The following is a 17,880-nucleotide window of genomic DNA, read 5'->3' on the forward strand; positions in this document are numbered from 1 at the left end:
ATCTGGTGAACGGTTGTCTGCCGAGAGCCCTCATTATGCAACGGAGGTGTACAAACGTACTTCAGCTAAAAACAAATTTCATGGAGTAACATCAGCTTCCCGTGTCGATGTAATTCCAATTTAGTATGTCAGTTTACACACATTGTTTCTTTACAACTGGAACTGTCCTATTCCACAGGAGTTAGTTTTGAAGTCGGATATTTATTTGATAAGTGTTTTATGCCATACTTAAGAATATTTCACTTATACAACGGCGGCCAGCATTATGGTGCAAGGAAATCGAGCAGACCCCGGGGGAATGAAATAGGATATTAACATGCCACTCCACATGTGCAAAGGTATTGGGTGGTCACGCTCATCAATCTCCAGGGAGGTGTCTCCAAAATTCCATATCATATAATGATCATAAAATAATCACGGTACACCTTTTGTGAAGTAAACCATTATGTACTAATTTCATTATGATTAAAACTGAGGAAAACATTAACTGTTTGTGGCAGGAGCATAGACTTACTGCTCCGTGAACGGTGAGCTATTTTTTTATTACATTCATGGACTGTCCATCTGATCCCTCAGACCACCGCCAATGCTCTCCTGCAGCGCCGTCAGTAAGAACCACAATCATTGCAGTGAATCCTGGGATACTTTCCTAGGCCCAGGGCAAAACTTTAGGTCATTTACCGTAACACTTTGAACACAATAGGAAAAACATCAACGAAACAATCAGCTGGACATCGATTTTATTCCATCCTTAACAGCAGCGGCTTTCACGTATAGCTCTAACGAGAGAATGCAAGACTGCAGGGGACTCTTGGGTCCTTGATTTTACCATTAACCAGTTGTCACTAGGCAATCAAAATTGGCAACATAAATAAGTACAGCGAGGAGTTTTGTATCACGATCTATGTTTCTTGGGGGGGCGGGGAAGGGTGCTGTTGCTTTCTGTATATTCCAATCAAACTTCAATCTAGTCTGACATGGTGCACACTACATGTATATGTCGATGTTCCCCCTTCCCAGCACGATACCAATAGCCATGTAGAAGTTTACAGCTCAAATTTAATATTTCTGTCCAGGTGTTCAGGATTTACATTTTATCCAGGAAACGGTCTAGAGGTGGAACATCCTCGCTGAGTCCCTTTCGTTTTCGGGTGGCGAGAACAACTCCCGCAGCCTTGCTTCCTTCCTTAAATGGGTCTCCGGGCAGCATTTGCCAGTGGTCAAACACACACTGGGGGAAAGCCTTTCCTCCAGTACTCGCTCTCAGGTCCGAGGTGAACCCTACAAACAAGATCAAATGTTCTGGTAATAACACTGCATAACACAACCAAACATGTTTTTCAAATCCCTGAAATCCTAAGGTTTGCAACACTTCAAAGAACCATTCAGTACAAATCTTCATGAGGTGATTATTTGGGTAACTTTTTTTAATCAGCCCATTCTAATCATAACTTATTGATCTTAAAATATCTGAAAAATCATTTCTAAAAATTACTTTTACTTTTCTTTTTCTTGAAGGAATTTCCATAAAGTGTTTTCAAGGAACTAGTGGATATCCTGACAATCTCTGCATACTGCTACAATGTGCAACACCCAATTCCCACATCTCCCCATACCACTACAATGTGCAACACAAAATTCCCATTTAACTGCTTTCACTTTCAATATGGCCCTACCTTTTTACATTGGGCAAGTAACATTAGCCAAGTTCACTTACCGAACGATTCATTGACAGGTAAATGTGCCTTCACCACGACCATTGGGGTTCCTTGAACTTGGGATTCCTCCATAACCACACCACGCCTCTTATTTAGGACTCCATAAATACCTCCAGTAGCATCCTGGGGGCACTGTTGAAAAGATAAACAAGCCATTCCTTATTTAACTGAAGTTTAATGCAATATTCGAGAATATTTTGCACAACGGCCAGAAATATGGTGGAAGGAAAACCAGACGGAGGCTGAGGAAACCTACAACCATTTTGCCAGGTTGCTGCCATGTATGACCAGAGAGGAAGCTAGCATGAACCGATTTGAGCTCCGCGATTGCATTGGTGAGAGGCTCCAGAAAATTTTGAGACGAAATTCTAGTTCAAATATATTCATTAATCATGTGTCCCCATTTTTAACATTATTACACAAAGACTATATATACCAAAAGGTGGTCCCAAATACCCACCATTCCAAAATTATTTTCGAGTTACTCTAAGGAAAAATAGAAAAAATACTTAAGATCAAATTCACTATCTTTTCGCACTCTTTCATCTGAACTTCAAGTAATTTTTATGTCTTCTCCACCTTTAAGGGATATTTCATCATACATGCATTTCCAATAAAACCCTGCAGCAAATCACACCCTCACTCTTTACTTGGGATTTCCCCGTTTTCCTCACCTGAATTTCCACCAGGTACACGGGCTCCATGAGACAGGGGGAAGAGAGCAGCGAACAGGCATGAATACATCTCCTAGCTGTAGGGATGATCTGACCACCACCGCGGTGAATGGCATCAGTGTGCAAGGTGACATCATGGATGTTGAAACGAACACATCGCATGTTTTCTTCACATAGGACACCCTGTGCACAGAAATAAATAAATTGGATCTTACTTCATCTGTAAACAAATGGTTTGAGAAATCTTGAATCTGGACTTCATATTATTTCACAATTATGCCAAGGGATCAGGATTAATGAATGCAGAGGGCAAATCATATCTGGTTGTACCTGGACGCAGACTTCCACAAAGTTAACTGAACTTAAATGAGAAGTAAAATCTTTAGGTAACACAATTTTCAACACATGATAATGTAAACCACAAACCATCCGAACTGACAATGATGATTAATTATCTATACAAAGTACAATTCTCCGCTTTTCAGAGCTTGAGAAAATACTTTTCACCCACCAGTGAAACAGATATTTTGAACCATTCTGAAAGAACTAAGTGAAAAAAATGTGCGCAGCTTAACTAAGCTTGCATCTTGAGTGATACAAACCATTTTTGGTGTCATTTTCACATGTCTGCATGCATTCTTTGAAAAAAGTGCTTCAGTGCTTAGTCATTCCGGAAGAGAAATGGAGACAGACCTTACAGGCCGCCATAACAACCGCAGTTGTGCCTCAGTTAAATTTGGTAACATGACTGCACTTCTGAATTTCTCAATGTGCATGGTTTTGCTCACTTTGAACTGCGGCAAGTTGATCATGCAACATCGCAAATCTAAGTTTATACTTTTTCATCCTAATTCATTTGTGCATATATGCACTTAATCTAGTGCTCTACTTTCTGTAGTTCACAGAAATTTGTAGAGACATTCAATGTACTGTTTAAATATCGATATACATTTAACTGATCACAGCTTATTCTGACAGAATATTCCTAGAATAGACCAACCTTTCCTGCAGACGATAAACGATCGTTCCACATCTGACCACAGGGTTGTGACACGCTACATATATATATATATACACACACACACCACAGATCAATCTTGTTTTCAAACTTTCTACATTTATACATGATGTACGTTATACATCAAATAGCAAACATGCGGAAATATGTCACGAGACCAGCATTTCTCAAAGGCCTAGTCAGTTTCTTGCCAATTTCAATGTTGATGTAATACATGAAAACAGGTACTATCTAACTGAATGCTTGCAGTATCAAGTGTGTAGCTTACCTCTTTGGAGGCCCACTGGAATCCCGCCACAAAGGAATCCTTGATCTCATTCAGATATTGTACACCCTTCGTCACATCTATCAGCAGGTTAGGCCCAGTGCCCTCTGGTCCAAATGCCCAGATCTTTCTCGCCTCACCAACATCAAATTTGAACTCATCGGCCAATAATCTGGCACGCTCCTTGACATCCTGTCTTGGGAAGATTTTCCCCTGAACAAAAGGAAAAAAAATTGGGATCATGTAAATCATTTTTTATTTATTTCACTATTCTACGTTGTATTCAAGAATATTTCACTTCTACGCCGGCAGCCAGCACTGCGGTCGGAGGAGGGAAACTCTTGACCATCTGCAGACTGCCAGCAGGCCTAATCATTTTCCAGGTTATTTACATCATATCAAGCAGCTCAAATAAACACCTATAATTAAATTCTTTTCTGTGTTATGCCAATGTTTTAGTACAACTTTGCCCACAAAGCAGAAAATTTCTCAAGCACAGTGTCAACATATTTCTACAGACCTTGGAACAAAATTGTTCATGCAGGGTAAATATCCTATATTGGAAGCTGTCTATCCACAAAATTAATGAGCAATCAAGTTACCAAGTAGAGAAGATAAAAGGTATTGTATTGTGAAATATTTAAATTTCATAGCCATGCCAGGGCCGAGCAAAAGGACAATTTGAAACGTGACAGGTAACAATTCCAGTTTGACACAACTAACATCTGTTTCTGATGCTCAAAACTGCAGCTTTGACATGAATGTTGGCACGATCTCTTCACCGGGAATAGCTAATGTATTTTTAACATGGATATCAGAGTAACAGTACTGCCCACAAGGCTTTGTGTGCACACTGCGATTACGGCTATCTGGTACATTTTACTTAAACTGTCAGTAAATATATATCATTTCTTGCTATAACGACAACAGAGACTGAACCCATTGTACCTAGCAAAATCTAAGTACTGGCCTTTGGATACTGCTGTAAAAAGTGGGGGAAAAACAAAACAAAAAAGGGCCAATTGGTCAACCATATGTTCAATGAAAACACACAAGAGTATAAATACAGACTACCTACTACTTGTAATGCCATTTTTCAGTGTTCATTTGCAGTTATTGCAAAAAATGTAAACTAAATCATCGCACTATGAATTTGTGAACATTCTATCGAAGTGCTACTGAAAAACTGTTACAAGTGACATTGTGAATACAGGTAACAAAATCAGTACCAGTGGCATGTCGACCCAAAATATTTCCCCTCTGCTTTAGAGGCATCTAAATTACAGCATGCCCTATAAAAGGTAAAATGTTTAAAGGTTTTCAAAAATTACCTATATTATAGTGAACCAGCTATACAAAAATTTATACGGTAAATAACCTAAAGTTTTGCACGAAAGTTACTGTTGTTTACTTTTGCACAATCTGAATTGCAAGATGACAGAAGATAGTGATTAGTCCCTCGTCCGTTTCATTACCCTACAATGGCACTTAGCAGCTCTGGTTGCTAATCCTCACCACATGGGGTCAAGTCACTGCAGTGAGGTGTCCAGGTTTCCAGCCTAGTAGGCCTACATTTACATCTCTAAATATACCCATGATTGAAATTAAAGAAAGTATTAAGGCAGACGATGTCTAATACAAACCTTTAAATTCCAAACACTGTCTCAAAGTATGACCACAATGATTTTACCAAATTTACAACTGAATTCTTAAACTTTTTCATCCCAACAAGGTTTTCTCCACCTTTTACCTTGTATCTTGCATAGCATATAACTTAAGCTTACATCGTCAATGGCTGCCCCCAGATCATCGTCTAATGGCCCAGCCGTCATGAAGAGTCTGTTGTGTTTGTTGGGAGACTTCGACAAACACATCTGTGAAGTTTGGGAGCTTACAGACTCTCTATATGACACAACGGGTTCGCTTATCTTCAGGTCTATACAGGCGTGGTCTTCTTTCAGATCCTTCAGGCAGATCTCCAAGTGCAGTTCTCCTGCTCCTGCCACGATGTGCTCGCCGGATTCCTCAAAGGTCACCTGAATCAAAAAATAGACGTTTTTCTCAAGAATCCATCACTGAAATAAGGCAGCTCTGTTTTAAATATTCTACTAATTTAAATATGAATCTTCTTTATCTTAATATGAAAATATATTGATGCCAGGTTCAAGAAGGTATTTCCGGCCTAAGCGGCGTCACTTTTGGTCAATTGAACGGTGTCTATATGCTCCCAGGTATAATTAGAAAGCATACATTATTCATAAGACATCAATACATTGTATACATGTTATCCATAGCAAGTACATGTAAATATGCCGAAAGTGCTTGGGGTTTAACACAGTACTCAACAATTTTTCAGTCATATGATGACAAATGAGTTCTTAGAGTGCATGTAATGTGCCTCCTTGTTGTAGAACAGATTTCCACCGCTCTTATCTAGTGCTGCTTCACTGAGATGGCAAGTAAGCTGCCCCAGTCATTCTGCTAATACGGGGCTGCTTCACTGAGATGGCAAGTAAGCTGCCCCAGCCATTCTGCTAATACGGGGCTGCTTCACTGAGATGGCAAGTAAGCCGCCCCAGCCATTCTGCTAATACGGGGCTGCTTCACTGAGATGGCAAGTAAGCCGCCCCAGCCATTCTGCTAATACGGGGGCAACCATTGTTGCTCTGTGCCTTCCATGCTGACTGATGTCACTTCCACTGTATCAGCTAATATCGTTTTTCTTTCCTAACACTGTTCATGAACTCTTGTTCTGCTTGCTAAATTTCATATCAATCAGACAATGGGTTTTGAAGACAATAAAATAAATGTTAACTTCAACCCAAAATGTCCGCTAGGTCACGAGACAGAGGACATCCAAATCTTCTAAGAGCACATCTATGGGTCTATCACGCATTTCTAGAGCCTTTTCAGCTGTAAAAGTTTTTTAATTTTGAAAAATCAAAAAATGCGATTTTTTTTTTTTTTTGGCACGTACTACTTTGGGTTTGCCAACCTCACTTCTAGTTATTTAAAATTTGTCTGCTTGCCTTGGGATGACATTTGGCCTTAAGACTGCATCTCTGGCTTCAGTTTAAATTCCAGCTCAATCGTATGTTGTTCTGGAGAATATTTCTTAGCTTGTCATCAAAATTGCAGATAACTGCCAAGTCACGTGACCAAATCTGCCCAAATGTTACGATGCACAAGAAAGGTCCAACAGACAAACATTTAAATTTCATCAACTTCAGACTAACCGTTTTCGCTGGAAACGCCAGTTTTGTCGAGAATAATAAAACATATAATCTACATAGAAAAAAACAGGGATTCAAGCCTGAATGGTTTGAACCCCTAATTATCTACAGCACTTTTACGATTACAATTTACACTCGTGTCACCATTTGCGAACAGACAGACAATGTGAAGAAAATTTCTTTAGAATAAAATAAAACCATGGTTTCTTTTCTCCTCATAATATATTGAAGGATCCCAGAACTTTGGAAGACCTGATGTTCATAAAAGATCATTACAACCTGCACTCCCTTGGCAAAGGATACACAACATAAGGCTGTTTGAAATGTGCAACTTGGGTCAGAACACACCCAAGGAGTCTAAAGGAAGAGGATTCTACTCTTTGTTCAGATGGATTGGTTAGAGTGAGTGAGTGAGTGCTTGGGGTTTAACGTACTCAATTTTTCAGTCATATGACGAAGGAATCCTTAGGGTGCATGTACGTGTAATGTGCCCCCTTGTAGCAGGACGGATTTCCACCGCTCTTTTATCTAGTGCTGGTTCACTGAGACGACTTACCGAAGGCAAGTAAGCCGCCCCGCCAGAGCCATTATACTGATACGGGTCAACCAGTTGTTGCACTATCCCCTTCATGCTGAATGCCAAGCGAGGAAGTTACACCTTCGTCTTTTAAAGTCTTAGGTGTGATTCGATCAAGGATTGATCCTGGATCTACCAGTCCCGAGCATTGGTTAGAGGTCAAACCTACCTGAACCATAGGGTCCGATTTGGCAAGACGTTTCAGACCTTCCACCAGTTTAGGCAATTCAGATGGGTTTTTAGCTTCAACAGCCACTCTCACGACAGGACTCACAGAAAATTTCATCATCTGCAAAGCAAAAACAGAAATTTACTATTTGCTATAAATGTATTCAAACAGTTAAAGGATTCAGTTAAAGAATAAACTAGAAGAAATGATTTTTGAAGCAAAACCCGGTCTCTCCTCATAAAATACACCTAGCTCTGATCCACATGATCCTGCTTCCAAACAGTGTTTAACACTATCACCAAATTATCAGTTTCAGAGAATTATCCAGCCTACAGTCTTACAGTTTCATGAAATCTTACAAGTTAAACAGGCACATGAATTTTCTGCAAAAAATATTGGAAATAACTTTTTCATGTTTATGAATATATCCAACAACTGTGTTTGGTTATCAGTAGAAGACCCGATCCCATATGTTGGCTTAAACAAAGCAAACACTGTTTTTTCTTAACCATAACTACATCCTTTATGAGTAAATCAAAATGTCATTTAAATACCCAATGTAAACTTGCTTAGCTCCTCCCTTCCCAAAAAATGAAGAAATCTTCAGAAGTTTGACATTTATGCATGTCCATAAATGAGTCTCAATCAGTATCATCTTAAGATGTACTCGTTTCATACGGCTTCAAATGCTGTTGAGTACACTTGTAGTGAAGATCTGCCTAAAAAGAAGGATGCCCTATACCCTCTTCTTGTGAGCATGTCTGAATGTGGTAAGAGTTCCAGTTTTCACAAGAAACCTGTCATTGAGTTATGTCCCTTGTTTCATGTGACTCCAAATAGTGTAATACATTTTTTATACAGATCTCCTCCAGAAAACACGATACCCTATACCCTCATCTTGTGGGCATGTAAGAATGTGGTTGCTTTCTTCACAAAGTGATGAGTTATGTCCCTTGTTTCATGTAACTCCAAATGCTGCTTAGTACAGGACTGTAGTCAAGATCTGCTGAGAAGGCATGATGTTCCATACCTTCATGTTGTGAGCATGTTTGAAAGTGGTCAGAGTTCCAGTCTTCACAAGGAACTGATCGACACCGACCAGTCCACAGATGTTTCCACACGGCACGTCTTCAATAGGCTCAGTGTAACGTCCCATCATCAGAATGGTTCTGTGGACAGACAGAATCAAAACTTATCACTGGGAACTTATCAAAGCTTTAAATTATTAAATGCCGTCAGATTATTTAGGGGGTGAGTGGGGTGGGGGATTCAGCCTGACAAGTAGTCCTTGTTGCTGAATGTAGAGATCAACAAGATTCAATGGCAAATGCATCCTCTGCTCAGCATTCTTTTCAGCCTACACAACCTCCTGAATAAGAGTGCTTAACTCGGTTTACAGCAGTAACCTGCATGGGTTTAGACTGTATACTGTTTTTTTCTGCCTTGCTATATCCACAAATTTCATGATTAGAAACTTCTGCTGAAGTTAAACACTACACAAATTCTTTCTTTCAGATTTTATTCTGCATTCTCTTTAATAGGCACATTACTTCTCTCTTCCAGTTTTCAGGACACATTTTGTAATAGGTCCCCACACCATTCCAGCATTATTTAGCAAAACTCACCTCTGGATGCTCTTCTCATTCAAGTCGTCTTTCTTTCCTGGGACATAGTTTGGTCCCATGATGCGCACTTTTTGTCCCGTGCTCACAGTACCAGAGAAAACACGTCCAAAAGCAAAGAATCGCCCTTTATCAGAGGTGGGTACCATCTTGGAGACGTACATCATCAGAGGTGCTTTGGGGTCACACGTCTTTATGCCTACAAATAACAAACAGTTGTTTATTTGTGAATGTCAAATCCAGAGCCATATTGAATTCCAGTTTCCTAGCCGAGTATCTCCACTGGCCACAACTGGACCTTGTGTATATCTCAAGAACCAGGCCTGATTTCACACATCCTTTTCTAACATGAGACATAATTCAAAATCCATGTCAATACTTACTTTTGTCCCAATGGAATGGAAGTTCATATTTTGACATTTCACGAGGTTGTCAAAATTTTAACTTCCAGGGCTCAAATATAAGCCTGATTTGCTGGAGAATTGATGTGGCTATTGATGAATTGATATTATTAGTCATAAACCACAGCTGCCTCTTTGTGACAGGACTGAATAAATTCCACTTGTATGGAGCTGCCTAACAGCAAAGCCATTAAGAGCAATGCAGACAAAAATAGCAATCCAATCACTGTTTGATATACTGACTCTTACACTAAACAACTACACAACTTTACAACATTTCTCATCAGATAAAATGGAAATAAGAGTTGTGACCCTATTTTTTCACCTAACAATTTTTTTAAGGATCGCCAGAGTAATGGGATTTGTCTTACCAATGGCAGCTTCATCGTCCTGAGGTCCTTCATACAACAGCTCCATTCTGTACTTCTGGGCCGTGACTGGGGAGGGCAGGTGAATGACTATCATCTGCAGCAGGGCTTCTCCAGCAGGCAGCCATTTCCTCATGATTGTCTAAGGAAAATAGGCATATTTATTTCCACTGTCAACTATGCCAGCAATCATTACTGCCAGGCAAAAACACACACATTCATTTCCACTGTCAAACCTAATCCCTAAGATTGTCTGACAAACTCAGACCTTCAATTCCACTCAGGCACATTTAATGTCCACTGTCAAACCTAATCCCTAAGACTGTCGAACAAACTCAGACCTTCATTTCCACTGAGGAATATTTATCTCCACTGTCAAATCTAATCCTCCTGATCGTCTGACAAACTTGGACCTGCACTTCCACTCAGGCATATTCATCTCCCTTGTCAAACCTAAGATCCACTATTGTCTGACAAACTCGGGCATATTCATTTCCACTGTCAGTCCTATGTGGTATTCTCCATGATTGCCTACAGGCAGATGCATTTCCACTGTCAAACGTAATAGGTGTCTTATAGTGTTGTCATGACCAGCAACACATTTCACAAATAAAATTTACCGGGTATGAGATGTTTGCAGTCATAAAGGTTTCTTTGTCTAATACATGGATGTATTAAGTGTTACATTTAGACATTTATCACAATTTGAAAATGCTTTAACCTAAAATTTACCATAAGGATGAAGTTCAAAATTCTGACATTCACTGCTTGAAAAGGATTGCGTTTTAAAAAAACGCACAAGCGTTATGAGAAACCCAACAGCTTGCCGGTAATGGCTTCAGTTCAGATGGCAGCCTAAATTGACAGGACATTTAAAATTACCTTTCCCTGATCCACAATAGTACTGAGTAAAATGTCTTAAGTCCAAAACCAAGATAATTTGAATAAAAATATTAATATGCCTAATTATTTAGGCCTATTATAGTACTGGCTTGAATAAAATGGCCAAAAGTTCAGAACCTGATAATTTGAAATAAAAAAATGCAAACATCCCTAATTTATAATTATAATGAGCAAATGTCCGAATCCTGATCATTCCCACCAAGTTTCATAAAGGTGATGTGAAAACTAAGTTGCAGACCCAAATATAAACCCTTACTCAACACAAAAGCTTCCTCAGACACAAACAACTCCCCACACACTCACAAGGCTTTACTTCATAAGGGTGAGCTAAAAACAGTTTATTCCCACAATGTACGAGAGGTTAATTTCCTGTGCCTAATCACATGACCAATAAATCTGCACGCTCGATTTCTCACATAGTAAGTGTGGAGAAAATTTTGCACACAACTAAATGGTGAATTCACAGAAGGAAAGAAAAACATGCATTTAAAATTTTTTTAAACGAAAGGCACCATCAAACAAAGATGAAAAAATAAATAGAAATTTCACGTTATTCTCAAAACATTTGTCCGAGAATATGAGGAGTTGATTTTAGTGATTTCTACAAGTAATCTTGTCCTACCTTGAGAAGGGGTTTTCCCATCAGTTCCTTCTCCTCAGAGGTGATTTTCACGCCCAGTTTTTCCGCCCGCTTGATGGCATCATCCTTTGCCTCGTTCATAGTCGTCTTGAAGACCTTTTTTTAAGACAAGTTACCCACTCATTCACCACAGCTCAAATAAACATTTAACATTTTCTTTTGTCATGAAGTACGAAACAAAAAAAAAAAAAAAAAAAAATAGTGCAGAATTCAACAGACCTTCATATAAATCATTTACATTATGTATGATAAACTGGATTGAAAAGCCGCTACTTTCTTGAAACATTTGAGCAAACTTAACACCAAAAAGCAACATCAACCAAATCCTAAAACTTTGGAAATGTGGGTTAAATGCAAATTCATGTTATCCTTCACATTTTCATGTCATGTCTACATTTTGTTCATGGCACTCTTTACCGAATTGCATACAAACCTCAAAGAAATGGTTTTTATTATTATACCTGGTAAATTGGGTTGAGAATATACTGGTTGAAGCCTCTCTCGGCCCCCTCTTTCTTTGTGCCAAACCATTTCTTCTCTTTTGGGCTGTAGAAGGAGTCTCCCCACAATCTCTTCATCAATTTGGTTTCCTCCACACCAAATTTCGTGGCGTACATTTCAGCAAAGTTCTTTGTGGTGAAAGCCCAACCATGCAGACCCGATCCAAACCCGACTGTACCATACTGTGGGAACACCTGTGGGAAAGTTCAATAGCATAAAATTAGTTTGCAATAAAATTTGTTGCTTTCATGAACTTCAAGCCTAAAATAAGTCGGAATTAACATGTTCACATGCATGAAAAATTTCTTCCAGTCAAATGGTCTTAGCAGTCATTGCTGCCTCATAACTGTATTAGAATCTAAGCTTGATATTAACTATAGCATATATTGTAGCGTCCTTTATTTTGTATTATGATAAGTTAAAACTGTCTTAACGTACGCTTTTAACAACTGGCCCCAGATTCCTAGCACGACAAGGATCAATTGCATACAATTTTCTATACGCATAAATTAACACGCTGCTTCCAGCATTGTTGTCTTGCGAATATTCTGTGTTCCAACAGATCACTCAAACTGCCTTTACCACCGACTTGTCTTTGACAGAAAATACTGCAGTATACCTGTACAGGCATAAGACAGCCTGGTTGTAAAAACCTCTGAAAAGGACAGAGAGATAAAAGAAAGTCCCCCATGGAACACTGGTATATCCCACAGGTGTAACAGCCCCATAGGGGTTTCGACTGAAAACTATCTCTTTTCAAAGCGGCTCCCACACTACTACTACTGACTGACCGACAGGTTACAAACCTGAATGTTTCCCATTGGGTTGGTGTCAGGATCACCGCCATACGTTGAGATGATGACATTTACATTTTCCACTACTCGCTGGAACGTCTGATACAAATCTTCCATGTCCAGTTGCAATGTCAACAACGCAGAGTCCATCTTGTTACAGAAGAGAATAGGCTTGATTCGCTCGGAAATAGCTTGACGCAGCACAGTCTCAGTTTGTACGCACACACCTATAATACAAACATCCAGTTTCACTTCACTTCTTAACACATAATTAATAATATTCTCTTTAAGACTCAGCTATACTAGGGCCCAGTAACAATAACCAAGTTGAGGCATCAACACGTAAATGGAAAATGTTTCACAAGCTTTCGATCCACATGCCAGAGTCATTAAGTGGATGGCAAGCTTGTTAAACGTTTTACCTTAATGTGAAGCTTTGAAAGACAACCTTTTTTTCTGGACTTTCTGGAGGGTTGCATATAATCAAGGCACTGACCATTTCAGTTAATATTTTCTGATTGATTGCTTAATTGAGCATTGAAGCAATCCTTCAACTTACCGGACACGCAGTCCACCACAACAAGAGCACCGTCTGTCACTCGCAAGGCAGCAGTGACCTCCGAGGAGAAATCTACGTGGCCTGGTGAATCGATCAGGTTGATCAAAAACCCATTGGTAGAGGGATCCTTCTCCTGCTTCATGTACTTCAGATCTTTCTCTGCCATCTCGTAGAAGAGCGAGATAGCACTGTATCAAAGAAACAAGTCAAAACGTCACTCAATGCCTAGTGAACACGCACCATGGGGTATCAAAATAACATTACATCTACAATTATGCAAATTTGGCAAACACGTCAAAAAGAGATGGCGACTAAATACCAATGAGTGATACTCGGACCCGTTAGTGTGTCCTAAAACTCGAAAACTATTTTCTAACATTTACTTTTTCAAACAAACCAGAAGCTTGTATGCTTAATAAACAATGCTACTAAATTAATGAGAGGTAGAGGAAACCACATGAGCTGCATGTTATTCTGAGATTCATAGTACTGTGACTGGTGTAGTAATACGATTTTTATATTTGGTGGATCAACGAAGAAGACCCATCATCCACTGGGGTTACAGCGTAAAGACTTACGTGGACTTGATGGTGATACACCGTTCCTGTTCATCTTTCCTGGTATCTGTAAATCGAGTTTCCCCTGCTCGAGCTGCCGCAATGATGCCAGCCTTACTGACCAGCGAGTCGGTCAGCGTTGACTTACCGTGATCTACGTGAGCAATCACGGACATGTTTCGTATATTTTGCTTTTTGTCCATGATCTCACGGATCTGGTCTACCGTGAAGTTCACCTGTGGATGAAATAATACGTAAGTGACCCATAAACATATCATTAGTCCCTATCGGTCACTTATTAAATTATGACCAATACCCGGAATACATCCACAACAGGAATTTAATGTCATCATTCATACTTCTAAAGGAGTTGAATGAAGCAATATAACCTCAGAATTTATTTTTTTGATTGGTGTTTTACGCCGTACTGAAGAATAGTTCACTTATGCAAACTGTGTCGCTCGAATGCAAGTTACCCCACTCCGCAACTTGATGTATCAAGAGTTATAACTAAGTCACGAGTCATTTACAGTGGAACTAGCCCAACCTTAAAGGCCTCCAATTTAACCTTCCTCCGTGTTTTATATAATATAGACTGCTTCTAAAGCCCTACATAAGGTCTTACCCACAGCAAGCAGGGCAGTAAGAATCCCTCCCATACATGCCGTATCAAACGTTTGGTTTAAAAATACAATCTTCAGAATATTTTCACAAAATGTTCTCATTTGACAGAAGGAATAAACACATGGGAAAAGAGGGCTTGTGGTAGCCAATGATCTCTGCTGTGAGCTTTTAATATGGGGTTAGGCGTGGATCACAGCCGAGGAGTCATCTTGGTTAAAATAGTGGTATTTACGAACAGCTTAGCTTGTAGAAACCTTTCTGAAGAAAAGCTTTCTGTTCCTCTGCCAATTTTTTCAACATTCTGTTCCTTTACGACCAGTAAATCCCAGATAATTCACAGTTGTGACTTGCGCGGACATGCAGTGTTGAGACCGTGACCTAATAAAGCGGGTTGTTATTCCCTGCACATGCGCCGCTGACCTTTTACCATGCCACTGTGTTTTGATGAGCTGGCTGTCAGATAGAAAGCCATGCGAGTGCTTTCGAATTTGCAATCAACTGAAGGGTATGAAGCAGAATGACGGATCTATCAGTTTGTGTGAAATGTCCAATTCAGTCTGCAGTGGAAAAAAAAAAGGGGGGGGGGGGGGTATATTTGGCATCAGTTTCATTCAATTTCACTTAAAGTTCAACCGCTGATGCGCATGCCCGTCTCACTAACACTGATTTTAAGAACATGACAGTGCATGGCGACCTGCTAAATATGAGCATATTTTCGATTTCCGCCAAAATTTACCCGAGAGTGGTGATGTAAAGGCAAACAGGCAATTGTGGCAAAATGTGCATAAATATTTCAGTATTCAGAATTGCCATGCTTTATGTGTACTCCGGACGAATCTAACGTGCATGCATCGGAATTGGAAGGAATGAATGAATGATTATGGCTTAACGCCACATCGGCAATATTTCGGCCATATTGTGGCAAAGGAAGGAGGCAGCTCTTTATAAGCATTATACTGGAATAGGGTCCACATAGCTCCCAGGCTAAGGGTGGCCAGTGGTCCCCGGGTACAAGTATTTAAAAGCCACCCTTAAACTGAGTCTCGGATTAGCTGTGTGGGGATGTCTGTATTATGCGGGGAATGAAAAGTAACAGTTTCCTAAGCCGCCTTTGGTAAAACTGACAGGATTTCCTTTATCACTAAATGACGTCATGTTCCTCTCGCTTTGAATGGGCCGATCATGTGCGTCAACGGCGTGTACCACGTGGATACCGGGATCTACCTTTCCCGTCATAACAGTTGTCATAATTTCCTGTTTACTTTTTACCAACAGCAAAACTAACAGATCCACTACCGTCACACCTTAGATAAGTCATTAAACACACTGGGAAAACGTAATGACACAGCAAAAGCTCAAGGTTGAGGGAAATTATCTTAGTTCACGCGCACCGAGTATCCTTCCATTGGCCCATATTTTGAATTTACATTTCACCGAACAGTATGTTGATATAATATACTACAAATAAACGGAAACGAGAAGACAAAACAATTTCAACTGTGTGATATCTTCAGAAATATCAGAAACTGCTATTCTACAACACGTATACCATTATAAATTATAGAACAACGCATATAACACCGTCACGGATGAAGACATGGAAAGACCACCCTCGTTCACTCTCAAAATTACTATAAATATTCCCTAAGCGAATCAAAATTGAAGTTTGACACTTAAACTTCAATTCCAATACAGAAAAACAAATGGATGACACTTACCATCTTGGATTTTGTTGAGTTCGGACAACACCTATACTTTCAGTGGTTGCCCTTATGGCTGACTTCGTAGAAAAGGACCGAGGATACGTCACGTGACAAGGTTGTGAAATCGACGACTGCTTAGGGTGGCGCAGAGCGTCACCTCTGCAGCCTACGCCACCATAGCTAGCGTTCCATTGGTGAACCCAGTAAAAAAATGAGTGTAAAATATTTTATTTTACGCTAGTTTAGGCGTGCTCATCCAAACACAATGAAAATTTAAATCATTCATATTTTGTTCGTACATCCTTGTAATTTGTTTTCGCAGAAGGCAGAGGTCAAGTCCATCTAGAGAACATTCCCTTATAGGAGATCGAGCCGCCACGTCAAACAGGCTGGAGGTAAAAAAGCAGCTGCCCTCGTTAAACACCGGTATGATCATGTGTGTATGTTATAGAGATGTCAAAATTTCTCTTGCTGTTATGAGGCTTTCGTTCAAGTAAAACATTGGCTTTACTTTTAACATTTCATTCCAATAAATGATGTCAGTAACAACAGCGACTTTGGATTGGCCGTGTTGTCCAGAGTTCTATCCTGGTTATTGTCCATAGAAACCGTTTGCTGATTTTCAGTGCGTTCTTATGTATATTTGCATTCCTACTCTTACGTTTTCGTGATCTTTCGCACATATAAAGCTGTAAGCTATATGGTAGATACACGATGGTGTGTTAAATGTAAGCAAATGTTAAAATGTGAACATTTTCTACAGTGGCTAGGTGTTGATATGATAGCCCTGCAACATGTTGGCGCGGCGCAATGAACCACGAGCCTCTCGGCAATGATCTAGGTCGCCGTGAGATCAAGTCCAGCTGATGCGTTGGCTTCCTCTCCGACCATACGAGGGAAGGTCTCATAGCAACCTGCGGGCGGTCGTGGGTTTACCCCCGGGCTCTGCCCGCTTTTCTCCAAAGTCGCTGTTGTTACCATAATGCTAGTTTAATTTCAAACGTTAAACCAACGTATTGATTGTCTGGAAGTTGTAATACAACTCTACCCGCTCTTCGACATCACACGTATCTATAGGAGCCAAACCTTTCACATTGAAGCCACATCCGTGAGAGCTGAATTCTAGCTTGCGACCCTGTATAAATGACCACAGGCCAATCGACTGCAGCGAGTCCAATGCTTTAGTTTACTGACCTGAGCCAGCGCCATCACTGTATTACATTAAGATTAGTTCGTCTCACGTTCTACTGAGATAAAATGTGACCGTACTTCATTGTGTGTGCGTGAACAGACATCAATGACTACTCGCTTTTCGTTATTGTCTTCTAAAATGGAAGTATACCGGTAGATTCAAAGATAATGTTCGGAGTGAAGAAACTGTCGAATATGGAATAAATTTGAATTACCTCCCTTAGACCATACCGTTCTCAAGCAATGCGAAGCCCATGTAATTCCAACGGGTATGACAGCTATTGGAGCCTGTCTCATTTATTAGTTCCGCTATATGTAAAGAGATTACGTTTTTGCGGACCTTTATTTATCTGCCTCTCTGTG

The 17,880-nt window shown here is 39.9% G+C and overlaps 1 protein-coding gene across 1 annotated transcript; it reads right to left on the reverse strand.

Moving 5' to 3' along the window:
• Positions 1-723: 723 nt before the first annotated feature.
• On the reverse strand, positions 724-16,427 carry LOC135472884 (elongation factor 2-like). The gene is made up of 15 exons (XM_064752591.1): positions 16,342-16,427; positions 14,021-14,235; positions 13,443-13,630; positions 12,896-13,110; positions 12,050-12,283; positions 11,571-11,684; positions 10,049-10,187; positions 9,280-9,475; positions 8,685-8,823; positions 7,655-7,774; positions 5,460-5,711; positions 3,679-3,888; positions 2,393-2,575; positions 1,718-1,850; positions 724-1,281 (listed from the first exon to the last, which is right to left on the reverse strand). The coding sequence occupies exons 1-15, from the start codon at positions 16,342-16,344 to the stop codon at positions 1,088-1,090; spliced, it is 2,535 nt and encodes an 844-aa protein (XP_064608661.1). The 5' UTR covers positions 16,345-16,427; the 3' UTR covers positions 724-1,087.
• Positions 16,428-17,880: the final 1,453 nt, after the last annotated feature.

This window comes from Liolophura sinensis, chromosome 8 (genome assembly GCF_032854445.1).
Source record: "Liolophura sinensis isolate JHLJ2023 chromosome 8, CUHK_Ljap_v2, whole genome shotgun sequence".
NCBI classification, from domain to species: Eukaryota; Metazoa; Mollusca; class Polyplacophora; order Chitonida; family Chitonidae; genus Liolophura; species Liolophura sinensis.